The sequence below is a fragment of the Urocitellus parryii genome, unplaced genomic scaffold (assembly GCF_045843805.1).
Source record: "Urocitellus parryii isolate mUroPar1 unplaced genomic scaffold, mUroPar1.hap1 Scaffold_173, whole genome shotgun sequence".
Lineage (NCBI taxonomy): Eukaryota > Metazoa > Chordata > Mammalia > Rodentia > Sciuridae > Urocitellus > Urocitellus parryii.
Window position 1 is genome coordinate 70843 of NW_027552206.1, and position 16710 is coordinate 87552.

Genomic DNA, 16710 nt, shown 5'->3' on the forward strand with positions numbered 1-16710 from the left:
ACTTGGGCCCCCAGTATCATCTTCCTTTCTTGCCTGAAGATTTTCCAGATCCTGGTCTCTCTGTTATGCTAAAGACTTTAGTCCCTTCCCCTCTCTTTCTTATCAGATCCCAATAGCAGCACCTCTCACCCCTAGGCTCATACCAGGTGGGCAGTGCCCTGGTCACACTGCTCACCTGCCTAACTGAGAGCTGCTTTTATATTGGGTCGTTATTGTGCTGAATTATCACCACTGGGGCAGCAGGGGAGTTGGAAACCAGGTACCTGCTCAGATGGAGATTCAATCTGAGAACCATGCCCACCAAATATGGCGAGAAAGATTTTCCAAGATGGAGTTGGTCTGCGTCCAGAGCCAGGGTGTCTCAAGAAGTGGGGGGAGCTGGGCAATGGCCTTGTGCTCTGGATAGATAGCAGCTGAGTGACCTGCATGGGAGCCGAGCACAGTCTGGAGTTCTGCAGAGGTGCTGATAGCTGATTCTGCTAAGCTGCTTGAGAGCTGTGCATGAGCTAGAACTGCAGGCTTTGGGTCCAGAGTCTGGAGTCCTACTCTAATGCAGAGGCTCTGATTTCTGCATGGGGGGTCACAGTGCTGGTGATTTTTGTGAAAATCCGCTGTATAGAGGTCCTCTCACACTCTCTGAGATGTTGTATTACAACGAGGTAAGACCTAGGTCACGGAGCTACACAGGATGCTGCCTCTTTCTGGCCCTCCATCTTGAAGTCCTAATAATTTTAAATTTTTTAACCTTATATGTCTTTCTAAACATTATAAAACAGTAGAGAAGGCAGTCTAATTATACCAATGAAGTGACTTTTGGATAATTACTATAAAAATATAATTACAAATACTGTTCACCTAGATTTCTCAGGTGTTAACATCTTATACCCATAATTAGTACAGGTAGTTTTTCTAAGTATTTTACATAATGTTATATTTCATCCTTGAGTACTTAATAGGCATCTGCAAAAAAATAAGGACATTTGCCTACTTTACTACAATATAATTATCAACTAACAAAATGAACAATATTTCATATCATCAGTTATGTTAAGCCTTTATTCAGTCACATTTCCCTAATCCTCTCCAAAAGCATCTTAGAGTTTAGTTATCAATAAATTCAATCAAGAACTGTGAGTAACATTTGAATACTATCTCTTCTGAGACTTTTAATTTTGATACCATTTCCTACTTTCTGCCTCCCAAACCTTCCTAGTTCCCTCATCAGACACATAGGCATTTACTAGTTCTTGTTACAAAGATTGAGCCATTTGCCCTGTGGAATATTCCATCTTCTGGATATAAATATCCCATATCCCTGGACATGTCTGAAAGGGTGAATTTGGAATTTTGCAGTGAGTCAGGGTGTAGATTGTATCATTGTCAAAGCATTATGGTGATTGGAAAGGTACTAATATGGTATGTTAGAAAGTGAACTTTCCCTTTGGAGTGCATCCTGTTATTGTAAGTCTACTTGGGAACTTTGGGTGGAAACAGGTGTGTTGCTAGAAGACTAATGATTTACTACATACAGATCCATTTCCTTTTCTCTTCCTATCTTTTCTCCTATTTTAGACAATAATTTCACAGTTCGGGCCATATCTTTTTAGTATTCTAACTTACTATCTTAAAACTAAATATTTGTCTTGGTGAGGAATATACAGAACTGTAAAAAGTACTGGCTTCATATCAGGTCCAGCCAGTGAACAACTCTGCCCTGAGCTTCAGTTTACTCATCTGGTAAAAGAGAAATTTCCTCCTTCTCCCAGGTTCATTTACTTTCTGTTTCATAATTAGGATGGTGAAATAAATTTCTCTAGCAAGAGTAGCACAGTTTAGTTCACCAAATGATAATGATTATTCTCTTCCTTGTTAATAATGTAATAATTTGTGTTTTAGGTTGGATCTAGAGAAGAAATAAAAAGGACCAGTATAGCAATGGGGCTGATCACTGATCCTTCCATCTTGTTCCTGAATGAACCCACAGCTGGTTTAGACTGGAGCACAGCAAATGGTATCTTTTCGCTCCTGAAAAAGTAAGTGCTATGGGAATATTGCTCTTTCATTAATTTAAAATCTGGTAACTTCTGCCTACCATATATTCTTGGTTAAGGGATTCAGAAATAAACAATATAACTTTTTTCTTGTTTCTTGGAAACAATTAACAGGATGCTCACCATGCACAAAAGTTAACTCAAAATGGATCAAGGAGCTTGATATCAAATCAGAGACTCTGCGTCTGATAGAAGAAAAAGTTGGCTCTGATCTACATATTGTGGGGTCGGGCTCCCAATTCCTTAATAGGACACCCATAGCACAAGAGTTAATAACAAGAATCAACAAATGGGACTTACTTAAACTAAAAAGTTTTTTCTCAGCAAGAGAAACAATAAGAGAGGAAAATAGGGAGCCTACATCATGGGAACAAATTTTTACTCCTCACACTTCAGATAGAGCCCTAATATCCAGAGTATACAAAGAACTCAAAAAATTAGACAATAAGATAACAAATAACCCAATCAACAAATGGGCCAAGGACCTGAACAGACACTTCTCGGAGGAGGACATATAATCAATCAACAAGTACATGAAAAAATGCTCACCATCTCTAGCAGTCAGAGAAATGCAAATCAAAACAACCCTAAGATGGGGGTTGGGGATGTGGCTCAAGCGGTAGCGCGCTCGCCTGGCATGCATGCAGCCCGGGTTCGATCCTCAGCACCACATACAAACAAAGATGTTGTGTCCGCCGATAACTAAAAAAGAAATATTAAAATAATTCTCTCTCTCTCTCTCTCCTCTCTCACTCTATCTTTAAAAAAAAAAAAAAACCCTAAGATACCATATCACTCCAGTAAGATTGGCAGCCATTATGAAGTCAAACAACAACAAGTGCTGGCAAGGATGTAGGGAAAAGGGTACTCTTGTACATTGCTGGTGGGACTGCAAATTGGTGCGGCCAATTTGGAAAGCAGTATGAAGATTCCTGGGAAAGCTGGGAATGGAACCACCATTTGACCCAGCTATTGCCCTTCTCAGACTATTCCCTGAAGACCTTAAAAGAGCATACTACAGGGATACTGCCACATTGATGTTCATAGCAGCACAATTCACAATAGCTAGACTGTGGAACCAACCCAGATGCCCTTCATGGAGTATTACGCAGCACTAAAAAAATGACAAAATTATGGAATTTGCAGGGAAATGGATGGCACTAGAGCAGATTATGCTTAGTGAAGCTAGCCAATCCCTAAAAAAAACAAATACCAAATGTCTTCTTTGGTATTTGAGAGCAACTAAGAACAGAGCAGGGAGGAAGAGCAGGAAGAAAAGATTAACATTAAACAGAGACATGAGGTGGGAGGGAAAGGGAGAGAAAAGGGAAATTGCATGGAAATGGAGGGAGACCCTCATTGTTATACAAAATTACATATAAGAGGTTGTGAGGGGAATGGGAAAATAAACAAGGAGAGAAATGAATTACAGTAGATGGGGTAGAGAGAGAAGATGGGAGGGAAGGGGAGGGGGGATAGTAGAGGATAGGAAAGGTAGCAGAATACAACAGTTACTAATATGGCATTATGTAAAAATGTGGATGTGTAACCGATGTGATTCTTCAATCTGTATTTGGGGTAAAAATGGGAGTTCATAACCCACTTGAATCTAATGTATGAAATATGATATGTCAAGAGCTTTGTAATGTTTTGAACAACCAATAAAAAAAAAGAGCATATGGAAAGATATCCATGGTGGTGGTAGGGAGCTGTTTTAAATAGCAGGAAGGTCAGGGAAGACCACAACATGTGACACATGAGCTGGGAATAAGTGAGTGAGACCAGCTTTATCTGCAGAAAAGAGTTCTAGTTGGAAGGAGCAGCCCAGGGACCCTGAGATAGAGCATATTCTGGGACACTGAGGGTTAGGACTTCAACCTGTGCATTTGGGGGAGGCCACATAGTTAGACTATAATGTGAGGTAGAGTTTGGGTGGTGTCAGACTGTGTAGATGTCATAGGCCACTGTAAAAATTATGGCATTTCCTGTCACTAAGGAATGTGAGAGCATTTTGAGAGTGTCAGAGCAGAGCAAAGGCTATGCAGTCCATAAAGGGTAAGTGAAATGTCACCAGGGCAGAGCTGCTGAGACAGGACAGAGTCTGGACCACTATATTCAAAGTGAGGTGAAGAGAAGAGCTTGGGTTCTGGATTTGTTTTGAAGATCTAGAAAAAAAATACATCCCACTCCCTGAACCTACATTCCCTGCATTTTACTTCATTTCCTGCCCCTTTCTGGGTCTCTAATCTCCTGTTACATAATTGTTTTCTGACATCATATCCAATACCCCCTCTGAGTGAGCTCCAAGAGTCAAGAACAGTCCATCTTAGCACCTCACAGTGCGGAACTCACAATCACATTTTCATCATTATCCAATCTGAGGATTCTAATCCAATGTCACCAACTCTCATGTTATCTGTTTTCTTTCTGCCTCAGGATCGTTAGCAAGAACATGTACTTTCTAGCTCTTACTATTTTTTTTTTTTATTCTTGGAAATTTTCTGACTCTTTCTCTGTCTGGCATGCCTGGACATTCTTGGTAAATTTCTTGGGGTGACCCCGGGTTGGGTCCATCCCTAAGCAAACTCAGACCATAAAATGCTGCTGTGTACTTCTCTGCATGATACTCTTGGGGTGGCATGTGAAAGAAAAGTAGTGCAGGGATAACCACATATACACTGGGTTAAGAAGCCGGTTCATATATATACCACAATTTTTCGTATCTCTGTTTCAAACAGAGATACAAAAAATTGTGCTCTATATGTATAATAAGAATTGTAATGCAAAGGAGAAGAAGAAGGAGGAGGAGAAGGAGAAGGAGAAGGAGAAAGAGAAGGAAGAAGAAGAAGAAGAAGAAGAAGAAGAAGAAGAAGAAGAAGAAGAAGAAGAAGAAGAAGAAGAAGAAGAAGAAGAGGAGAAAAAGTGGGTTCATTGTCAGGAGCCTAACAAGGCTGCTCTGCACAGAGAGGGACAGCAGCAGCAAAGAAGGAGAGCAACAGCAACTCCCCCTTGAATTTACCTTCTATATACTAGAATCATGGCTGTGCACTAGGGGCGGGTTTAGTCTTGACTGACATAGTAAGCATCCCCTGATCTTGTGGAAGGCAAGTTTGCTTGGTGGGAACATAGACAGGCAGTTTTCTTATCTCTCAGAGGTGGAATAAGGAAACCAGAATGTCCCTTTGTCTTCTCCAGGACAGAACAGGGAAACCAGTACATCCCCATCTCAGGGGCCGGTTAGTTGTCTCCTATCTCTCAATGAGAAAACAAGGAGAGACTAGCACGTCTCCAGGTCGGTAGGTTTTATATTGGCTACTTTCTATTTCTTGGGAATAAGAACAGCATTCATAAAGTGAGGTTGGGGAAAAGAAAGATTGCTGCAATTATGTTAACAGCACAGACCACAGGTGACCAATCACCACAGACCAATCATCTGATCATATTTTTGCCTGCTGAGATTCTTTGCTGGGAAATTACTATTTATGCTCTTAAGAATTGATTAGTGTTTTGTTGGATAAGAAGTTTGCCTATTATGCCAGTATTCTCTTCCTCATCAAATCTTCCCCCACCATGTAACAGATAGTGATCGTGTTCTACTTTTATGAGGGCTCATGGAGATGCAACTTTATTTTCTAATAACATTAAATTGGCTTGAGTGGGTGTGAGTTATTATTAGCCACTGGAATGGCTGGTCCTAAGTCTGACCTGTGTGGACAAACATTTCTGGACTCCCAGGTTCTATTTCAGATTAAGTTGTGTGATCTTTTTAATGGTGCAAGCAAACTGCTTCATTTTAGAGACATTTGGAAATTATAGATATTTTTTCACGACCCAAAATAGTGTTCTTAAATATTCATTAGCTATCTTAATTTTTTAAATTTATTCTCAGCCATTTAAAATTAAACATGTATGTGTTTAAAAAGCCCAGAGGAGATAAACTTAAGAGTCAGATCTCAGGCCAAGTTCAGATGATTGTGCCATAAGTAGTTGAAGTGAGAGTTTAAGTGTGCTGTGCTGAACATGTTCTCTCAAGAATTCAGTTCTGGCAATTTGTTGTCTATTTTGAATTATGGAAGCATGACACGAAAATGATAATTTCAACCTTTGAATTTAATAGTTGTAGAAGCAATCTTGTTGACATGCATAGTGCTATTTCAGCATTACTTAATGAACTCAGAAAACACAATAAACCCACACATTTTTTTCTTGTGTCTATATTTAAGAAGTCATAAGAATTGATTGATTTTGAAAAAAAGGACCAATATATTATGAGTCCAAGATTGAACTCCCAGAAAAAACACACACATTCATGTATACATAAATACATGTATATATGCATACATATCCATACATGTGATATATGTATGTATGTATTATACATATGTGTGTTTACACTCACACACATGATTTGGAAACAAAGCATTGTTGAAATATTGTGTGAATGAATAAGAAAGTATAAAATTAGTGATGTGAGAAGAAAGCAAATATGGCAGAGAAAAATGTTAGATTCTGTCTACCCTAGCCTCACTTCTCTCACTCTTTGGAAGTGGGTCCTTTGTACTTTCCATGAACATCATCTTTGTTTGCTTTTTTTTTTTTTTTGATAGGTTATCATTGTGAGCTCTACAACAACCCTTCAGACTTCTTCATGGATGTCATCAATGGAGACTCCTCTCCTGTGATAGGAAACAGAAAGAAGGTCTATGAAGGTATATGAATATCTTAGATTCATAGATTTTTGCCTGGTTGATTTGGCTGAATGTCAGCCATGTGGTGGCTCATTAAAACATGGCTTTCTGAATTCCTATTAGTATAATGTTATAATAACAGTTAACATATAGGCTTTATTATTCATAAGTGCTATGGATATTTTTAATTGAATTTATGAATGACCACTTTTGTGCTACACGCAGTTGTAAAAGGAGTTTTCATTAAAAAATAAATATAATAATTTTTGTCATATTTTTAGAGACAGAAATTGGCACTTCATGTTTTGGAAATAATAGAAAACAAGGACCAAATATTTTTATTAAGACTTAAATTTTATATGTTAAGGAGTCTGTTTTAAGGATTAGGGTTCCCATATTTATAAAAAGGTCTGTGCATTTATAGTCACCATAAGATTCAGGAAGAAGTCATGTTAATTCCCTGTTATTTTGATGTGTAAAGCAATAATAATGCTAGTAGTTTTTCTACATGTAAGCTTTAAAATTTGTTATCCACGAATTGGGTAACAGAAAAATGGATTAAATTATTTGGTTTAATAAAGTTTCTCTTCTTTTTCTACTTTTATTCCAAAGTCAATGAGGCTGGACAGCTGTTTATGAGAAAACTGCAAATGATCGAAGAATTGGCTCAGTTTTATACCAAATCCCCTCTCCTCAGAGAAACAGAAACTTAATTAGAGAAACTTTCAGGTGGCCAGAATTATGGAAGCCCGTCCTTCAAGGAGATCAAGTATGTCACCGCCTTCTGCCATCAGTTCAGATGGATTTTCTGGCGTTCATTTAGAAAGTTGGTGGGTCATCCGTGGCCCTGGATACTTCAGGTAATCTTAGAGATTCTTATAAGCTTACTGTGAAATATTCACATGGGTGCAATTTGGTTCTGATATAGTCTACTTCAATATAATCTGTGTCTTTTACCCACCCTTCCATTTATTTGTCATCCCTACTTCATTTGGGATATAGGAGCAGTGCATAAAGCACAACTGTGTTTTTACATATACAAAGGTTTTCTTCATTGACTTTCAGTGATGACATGTTTTAGGCTCTACTGTCTACTGAAATGACTTTTTAACATGAGAACCACAGTTTTCATATTTAAGTATTGTCACCTTCCAGGTGTATTGAGAGGCTGCATTCCTATTTCAGTCATGCGGTCAATTTTTCCAAATGTTTCTGAACTTTTAATTTGTCATTCTGTCAGGACACAAAAATGGCCATGCTCTATCAATCAAAGGTAATATTTTATTCTTTGAGAATAGATCTGATATATTTTGGAATCGTGGCTAGTAACAGATCCATCAACCTGGGTCACTCATTGTTCAACAGTGGGGTGATATAATGAATTGATTCTTTAGTGTGTTTTATGTCTTAGGTTTTTCCTACTGACTCTAAAAGTGGTTTTCATCTCATCCAAGACACGTATATGGTAGTTATGAATAGAATATGAATAGGCATGAATAGAATATGGCTCCTTGGAATATACCAGGAATTGTGCCTATTTGGGGTCTTAGCTTCCTTAAGGAGAAAACACTAGACCCAGAGTCTCCAGGTTGCATGTTCAGCCTACTTGCCTCATCAGCAAACTTAGTCTCACAAGAGAAATTTAGTAGTGTTCAGAGAAGTAGCCATCTCTAGAAGAGGGGTAGAACCTTGAAGCTCCTGGAATTTATCAGAACAACTCATGTTAAAATTTATGAACACTGAAGTGTTAGTGTAGCAATAGGCAAACCCTTTTCAATAAAGGACCAGATGGTAAATGTTTTAGGCTTTGTAGGCCACATATGGTCTTTGTCTCAGGTGGTCAACCCTGCCATTTTAGCATGAAAATAGTCGTAGCTCTTATAAAAGCAAATGAACATAAAATTGTATTCATGACTCTGGAATTTGAATTTCATATAAATTACAAGTGCAAGATATATTATCTCATTTCCACAACTTTTAAAAAGGGGGCAGAAAATACAGGAAAAGCTCATGGACTTAAAAAACAAAAAAGGTAGTTGGATCCTAACCACTAACTCTTTGCATAGGGTTTTTAGTCTTGTATGATTTTTATTTCTCTAAGTTTTTGATCATAGAGTTGTTAAATATTTATGACTTTCTAATGATAAATCTTGTATCTTTTGACTTATTGTTGTACTTTGGTTTGAACTACTATTTATTTACATGACTCAGAATTGATCTCTAACTAGAGGCTTTATTTGGTTTATTTGGAAATAATTGATGATCTGAATAAAATTTCATTTAATATGTCAAACCTTTCCTGAACCACCAATTTGGAAGACTTGTCATTAATCTCCTGGAGAGTCATTGTTTCTATGAGCATATTAAACACTTGACTATGTATTTATTTTGTTAGTGACTGCACAAACTTCTCTCAAAACACACCTTAAGAAATTCTAGTTAAATAAAATTGGTCAAAAACAGAATAAAATATTTGGAGAAAATTTTTTCCAAGTGCTTCTGTTCAAAACTGAGGCTGGAGGCCAGATGCACAAAGATTGGTCATTTGCTCCAATGTGCAATTTTATTTTGCCTTGTGTCTTTCCCTTTCTTAATGCAAGAATAACACAGGTACACTTTGAAAAACATGAAATAGTCATGGGGTTCACTGATTTGCCAGTATATTAGAAAACTGACATAAAATAAAGAACTTTAAGCCTGTAGGAGACATCCTAGTGATGTGGTAGTATAAGATATCAAGTGTGAATGCAAAAGAAACAATGAATGAAGAACTTCTAGATAACAAGACCGAATATAAATTATCATGTATGAAGTATAGACTGCTATGTACCTGTGTGTGCTGCATATTAGCAGAGCCATCAGCATTTATTTTGAAAGTTTTATCTGCTGACATGAAGTATAGTGAAGATATGTCAGCAGAATGAATTTTCTCCTAAATTTCAATCTTATGTTTAAGGACATCTTGTAAGTAAACTATTTAAATAGTATTATTTGCAGATTGTGGTCTTCCCCATCCAGTTTTTTTCAGATAATGATTTAGTTTTTTTCTATTTTGGCTTGCTTCTTGCCTAAAATGTTCTTCACAAATTACTTCATGTCTGGATACAATTATAACATTGATTATTTTTTTAACTTTGAAATTTTCAACATATATGTTAGAGTATTTTGTTTTAACCCACAAAATCATTATTTGTCAATTCATCAAGTAAAACTTGATAATATGACCCTTAACTTTTTGTTGATTGAAGCATCCCTAAGAGAATTTTTATCCTCAAAACAAAAGTGATTTTGGAGTTGTCCACAGTCTGAGTAGGTGAGGATGGTGAGGAATTGTCAGCTCAGGTGGCTGCATTGACCGTAGGCCTCACTGACTGAGGCTGAAGAAGCAGCATAAGAGATGGTAATGGAGGCACTTGGGTGTTCCCAGAGAAAACTGGCTGAGTGCTTTGGTGACAATGATAGTACAATTTCCCATGCTGGCCAGAACTGACCAGAGGTTGTATAGGTGGGAGCCAAATTACAACTAGTCTTTATCATGCAAAATACCATCGTCAAAATTTATGTTTGTACACTTTTAACGTATTATTTATCCATTCTTTGGCACTGGAGTCAAACCCAATGTCTTGCACTTGTTAGGCTAGCATTCTACTGCTGACCTACATGCCCAGTGCTGAAAGTTCATGTATTTTTTTTAATTTGTTTTCAATATGAGTCAAGTCTTCTGTTTTCAATTGAACCTCTTGAAATATGAAACTATGCATGTGCTCTGAAACAAAAGTTGAGAGTTTTATCCAATTCTGAACTCTTATCCACTTAGATATTAATTTATTCCCCAAGTGACTTTGTCAGTTGCCTGCATCACTCTGCTATACTGTCTGGTATCAGCGCTAGGGCTTGAACTGGCAGTTCCTGGTGAACACTGGGAGGCATCTTAGCTTGTCCAGTAGTCTGCTCTGTTGTTCTGTGAGTTCTCCAAACATTTTCAATTTAATTTGGAAAGCAATCTAATAACATACACTGCTTTATATTCTCCCAGAGACCCTGACCAAGTCATTTAAAGTGTTTATCTCCACAGAGGGATCTGATTATGTAGCCATATATTGTATCATAAAAATGATGTGGAAATTTTTTAACCTATAATCACAACTTTATTTTCATTTTTCTTTTGGAAAAGATAATCATTGCATTGATACTGGGACTCATAATAGGTGGCACTTTCCTTGCGCTAAAAAATGACTGTACTGAAATCCATCATAGGTAAGCAAATTAAATACTGTTACTTTGTTCAAGCTTATAAAGAGTCATTATGAATTTGAATTTATAATAAGTATGGGATGGATGTCATTCTTTTATTGGCGGTGAAATAAGCACACTACAAAATGAATTGAAGAGTTAATATTTTTAAAGGTATGCATGTAGTGATAAATATTCAACAAAATTTTGACCTTTCATCTATTTTAAGTATACAGTACAGTGGTATCAGTCGCATTCACATCGTAAAATTATCACCACCATCCAGTTCCAGAACATTTTTTCATCTTCTCAAATGGAATTTCCATATGCATTAAAAAGTAACCCTCCAGATTCACCAATCCCAACCCCTGGCAACCACCTTATAATTCTATCTCTGAATCTGACCAGTCTAGGATCCTCATACCCATGGACTAATACATTACTACTCCTTTGGTGCCTTATTTTCTTTAGCATTATGTCCTTAATAATCATCCAAGTTGCAGAATATGTTGGAATTTCTTTCAATCTTAAGGCTGAATAATAGTGCATTGAATATATATGACATTTCCTTTATTATTCTTCTGTTTCTCAAAATGCAGGTTGTTTACACCTTTAAGTTGTGAATAATGCTGCTATGGTATACAAATATTTGTTTGAATTCCTGATTCCAGTATTTTATGTAGGTACCTAGCTTTGTTGGATCAAATGGTAATTCTTTTAGTTTTTTTCAACAACTGCTATGCTACCTTCCACTGCAGCTGCACCATTTTACAGTTTTTTCTCCAGCAGTTCACAAGAGTTCCAATTTCTAAATCTCCCCACCGGAATGTTATTTTTTCATTTCTTTAAATAATAGATGTCCACTGAATCTTTGGAGAAATGTCTGTTTAAGTCCTTTGCTAATTTTCAAATTGCATTGTTTGGGGGCTTATTGTTGCTATTTTAGTTTTTTTCTTATTCCTGGAATATTAATCATTTATCAGATATATGATTTTCAAGTATTTTCTTCCATTCTGTGGGCTATCTTTTCACTGTGTTTATAGAGTCTTTGATGAATAAATGTTTTTAATTTTGAGGTATCCCAGGTAGCCTATTTGTTGTTTTTGTGGTTTGTGGGCCAGTTTCTTTGATATGTTTTTGTTTTGTTGGACTTGAGAATTGCACTCATTTCTGCCCATCTGTTCTAGGGAAGTGGGATAGAATATTTATAGAGCAAGGAAGACACTCACAGATGTGACAGGAGTTATAGAGTTTATTGAGAAATACGTGTGGGGGAGGTCCAGTGGCAGTGGGCTGGTGTACCTCTGCTGCACTCGGTGCTGCTGGGACTTCGCCAGAAAGTAATGCCTCTTATCTGTCTCCATACTGTTCAGAGATGGCTGCCTGATGAGCAGCTCACTCTCCACTGTGCTCTGGTCTGCATCAGTTACTGCAGGGAGGCAGGTTCCATAGGTGAAGCAATGACATTAGCAGCATTAACTTACTTTTCTCCTTTCCTTTACTGTTGTTCCTTGGGGGTTGTTTTGTGTACTCAGCTTCCATGTTCTCACCAGAGGAAATTTCAAGCAAGATACAAACCACAGTAAAAGTTTAACACATTTTACTAAAAAAGAAAGCACCCCCAAGGAAGATGATAAGTCTTCTTAAAGATGATGAGTTTTATTGACCATTTGGTTTTACTTGTTTATTTATTGAGCTCAGTTTCTTGGGGGTAAGTGGAGAAGTTGTTACAAAGTCCCACCCACGTATCACCTCTCAGCTCTGATTTAGAGACTACATTAGATTCCTAAACCTCTACAGGGCATGCTTTTATCTACAGGCATTTAAGTGAAACTTGAGGGGAAAGGGAGGCTATGATGATGATATTATAATGATATGCTAACAACTGAAGTCATCCTGGCCTTACTGACAGGTTTTCTTTGGAACTTGTTTTAAAGAACTTTTGGTTGGTGGAATCTTGTCTTAATAATTCTCCTTTCCTGTGTCTGGGAATCTCTGTTCTGTGTAGAGGTCTCATTTCCTTCCAACCAGACCTGGATCAGGGTAATTTGTGTTTCTCTTATCTATGGAGGTGAATTTGAATACCCATTCCTTAGCCCTGGAAATAACTCTGACTGGCTTTGGGTAAATTTCTTCTTAAAGAAAACATGTGAGGAGTCAGCAGGCTCAGCCTAGGGAATTAACCTCTTAGCTGCTTTTCTCCCCCACCCATGTCTATCTACCATCTATCACTTGCAAGACCAGCATCCTAAGAAATAACTATCCAGGAACAAGTGTAAGAAAGTAACTTTCAACAGGTAACACTAACTTGCCCTAGTTCCTGGCATATGGAAGAGAGAGCCAGGGCACCTCAAGATAATATATTTCTGGAATTTTTGTCCCAGGAATGTTCTTATTGTTCCCCTAACTTGGCTAGATTTTTGGAACAAAAAGGGGCATTGAGGGCCTAGTGTTTTACTGTCCCCTTTTTCTTCAAGGATGTGTAGGATCGGTGGGTAGAATTAGAATTTTGTTGTTACATGAGTAGCACTTAGGCTAGTGCAGTGATTGTTACCTGTGGAATTACCTTTATAAGTACCCTTAAAAATCTCATTTCTTGATGAGACTTTTTAATGGCTGTGTCTGAACATAAGAGCTCAGCAAAATGTCACACACCTCAAAAACTGTACTATAATACACAGTCATAGAGACACCACTGTGGAGACATAGAATTGGGGAGAGACCTCACGAGGCCACACTTCCCTATTTTAACCTGTATTTTTTAAAAATCTGCTTAACGTTATATCATTACAGATATAAAAAGTTCTGTGAATAGAAAACTTCCCTAATTGTATTGAATTAACTGTAGTGTTTTTTTCCTCTTCTGCAGAGCCTGTTCACTCTATGTGCTGATTGTGTTCCAATGCATCATGAGTGTCTCAGCCAGGGATATTTTCCTGATAGAGAGGAATCTTTTTATGTGAGTATGTTTCCACTCTAGGAAGTAGCCTCAGAGCCAGCTGGTCAAACTGGTAACATCCAGAAGTGAGCCAAGGATGTAATCTGGGAGATTACTAGTATTGTTTTCTTTTATTTCTTAGTTCATTTAATTGACAAATGTAAATTGTATACACATATAATGTGCAACCTAGCTTTTGAAGTCTGTATAGGGGTTGCTAATATTAATTGAAAAGAAGCATTCAGGGATGGAATAGAAAATCAAGAGGAAGTGGGGTCTACTACTGAGGGAAAAGAGAGTTTCATGGTTAGATGTGGTCAGTGAATCCCAGTGTTACATAGAGAATAAGAAATAAAGGGGCTGAAATTATCTTTTTGTTTTTAGTAAATAGTAGGTCATGATGGCACTTGCGGAAAAAGTTTAAGAAGCTCAATAGAGATTAAAGGGTGGGATCATCTGCAAATTAGAGGTGGAAAGTAAAACTGACAAAGAATTTAATTTCCCTTACTGGATGGAGGAGTAGAAATGGCAGAGGAGAGCCTTACAGTAAAGAGCAGACTGGTTTTGTCTCTTCTGTTTTCAAAGATGGAAAAGATTTTCCCATACTTACATGCCAAAGACAGGCATCATCAGAGAGTGAAGGAATAAAGACACTGGTGGAAGAGTTTATGAGAGACAAGAGGTAGAGGAAAGATGAGGATTAGGTAGCCGACAGGGCTGCACTATGGAGACGTGATCATTGAAGGAAGAAGACTTCTTTTTTCTTTTGTAACATGAGAGTAGCAGAAGTTAAAGGAGTTTAGGGATGTGTAGCTACATTGGGGCCTAGGAGAAAATCAATATCACCTTCTTCATACTCAGAAGTATGGAGAGAAGAAAAGGCTCTGTTACACTTGGATTAACCCCTCAAGGACTGCTCCTCAGGCAGAGCCAGCCACAGAGGAGAAGCAGAGTCTCTGAGGAGAGTGAGGAGATGCAGACTCTGTCCCTGGAGGGGTGATGCGGGCCAGAGTGGGCAGCAGCAGGAGGGGTGCTGTCATGAGAGAGGGTCACAGCAAGGGCCTTGGGGGCTGATACCCCAGGGAGGCTGCACCTAAGGTAGAGAAGGGTGTAGGGGGTCAGCCTGGAGTCTTTGGGCTGCTACAGTGTCAGACCTGGTGACAGCAGGAGTTTCCACAGCAGCACCTCCTCTGGGCTGTGCCTCTTGGACTAATCTGGGATGTGTGGTGCTTTTGTTTTTAAGACTTGAATACATCAGTGGATACTACCGAGTGTTATCTTACTTCCTTGGAAAACTGGTATTTGATTTACTATTCAAGAGGTTTTTTCCAAGTTTTATATTTACTCTTGTGGTATACTTGATGTTAGGTAAGTAACAAGACAAAGAGGATGTGTCTTTAGCCTTAGATATGAGCTGATACTAATTTCTATTTTCTCTTTGTAAGGATGTTCATAGTTCTCCAAACTACAAACTAAGCCAAAAGCTATTTAAACATTGTATTATCTCTAATATAGCATTATCTCTAATGCTAAATGTGAGCATTTTTTAGTCTTTTCCTAAACAAACTTTGGGGAGGGCAGTAACTGGGTTTTAAACCCAGTTAGGCAAGGGATATACCACTTTATTTTTAACATGAGACATTTTAATCTTGATAAATTGTCCAGGCTAGCCATGAGTCTGTTGTCTCAGTCTCCCAAGTAGCTGTGTTTACCAAGCCAACCTTGTGCCGTTGTGACCAGTGCAACCAAACATTAAAACTGGTTTTAAAACTACATTTTATGACGAAATGCAGTGTGTCATACATGAATATTGAGGAAATTTATAAAACTACTTAAGACTATCCTGGAGGAGCTGGGATATTTATTGCCTATCTATCTACATTTCTCCTATCTCTCTCTATATATCTCTGTATGGAGATAAAATATAGATATGTAGGTAATATCTCTAATATCTATAGAGATTTATTGAGAGAGATAGATAGTCAACATACACATACATTCTCTCCATCTCCTTCTATGGTGAAAGAAAGATGGTGACTTTTAAAGTAGATTGAAATAAGTCAATCAATGGAAGGGAAACTGATGTGATACAGCAATTTGTATACGGGGTAAAAGCGGGAGTTCATAATCCACGTGAATCAACCGTGTAATATGATGTATTAAGAACTATGTAATGTTATGAACGACCAATAAAAAAAAATAAAAAAAAAGAAAAGAAAGGGGGCATTTGCTAAGCTTAAAAAAAATAAAGTAGATTGATTCAAAAAAACTATTTAATAAAACTATTTTTTGGTGGATATGGATGTGTTTTTTTGCATTATGCTCAGGTTTCCTGCCACTTTGATTGCATGAATATTTCCATCTGTCTCACATACACATACACACACACACACACACGTGCACACATGCACACACACATATAAACACACAAGAAATACCTATTTTTTGACAACACACGAGAGTAAGAACCACTGATAGAGCTTAAAATCTTCCACTTTACAAATAAGAGTTGTGTCATAAAGAATTTTTCATGAAATCTAGACCCCCTAGACTCCTCTTAGGTGTTCCTGAAGCTGTTTCAAAATCTTCACATCGTATGACCCAGAGCATGAGTTTATTATCATTTATAAAGTAGTTATTTAACCTAACCATTCTGTATCATAGAGCCATATGATCCTTTGTCTAGGGAAGTCTTCCATTATGGAGAAACTCTCCATTTCCCAAGACACCAAATCCACTTGTGGAATCCGAACCCCAGTTTCTTCACTAATGCAGTTGCAGCAAACAATGAACAATGTGG

The 16710-nt window shown here is 37.6% G+C and overlaps 1 protein-coding gene across 1 annotated transcript in view; it reads left to right on the top strand.

Annotated features, from left to right (window-relative positions):
• The window catches only part of LOC144251730 (broad substrate specificity ATP-binding cassette transporter ABCG2-like), a 61582-nt gene that overhangs the window by 34910 nt on the left and 9962 nt on the right, over positions 1–16710 (top strand). The window contains exons 8-10 of the mRNA XM_077794493.1: positions 1908–2033; positions 5247–5287; positions 6659–6760. Coding sequence (XP_077650619.1) covers positions 1908–2033; positions 5247–5287; positions 6659–6760 — 269 coding nt within the window. The remainder of the gene's footprint in view (positions 1–1907; positions 2034–5246; positions 5288–6658; positions 6761–16710) is intronic.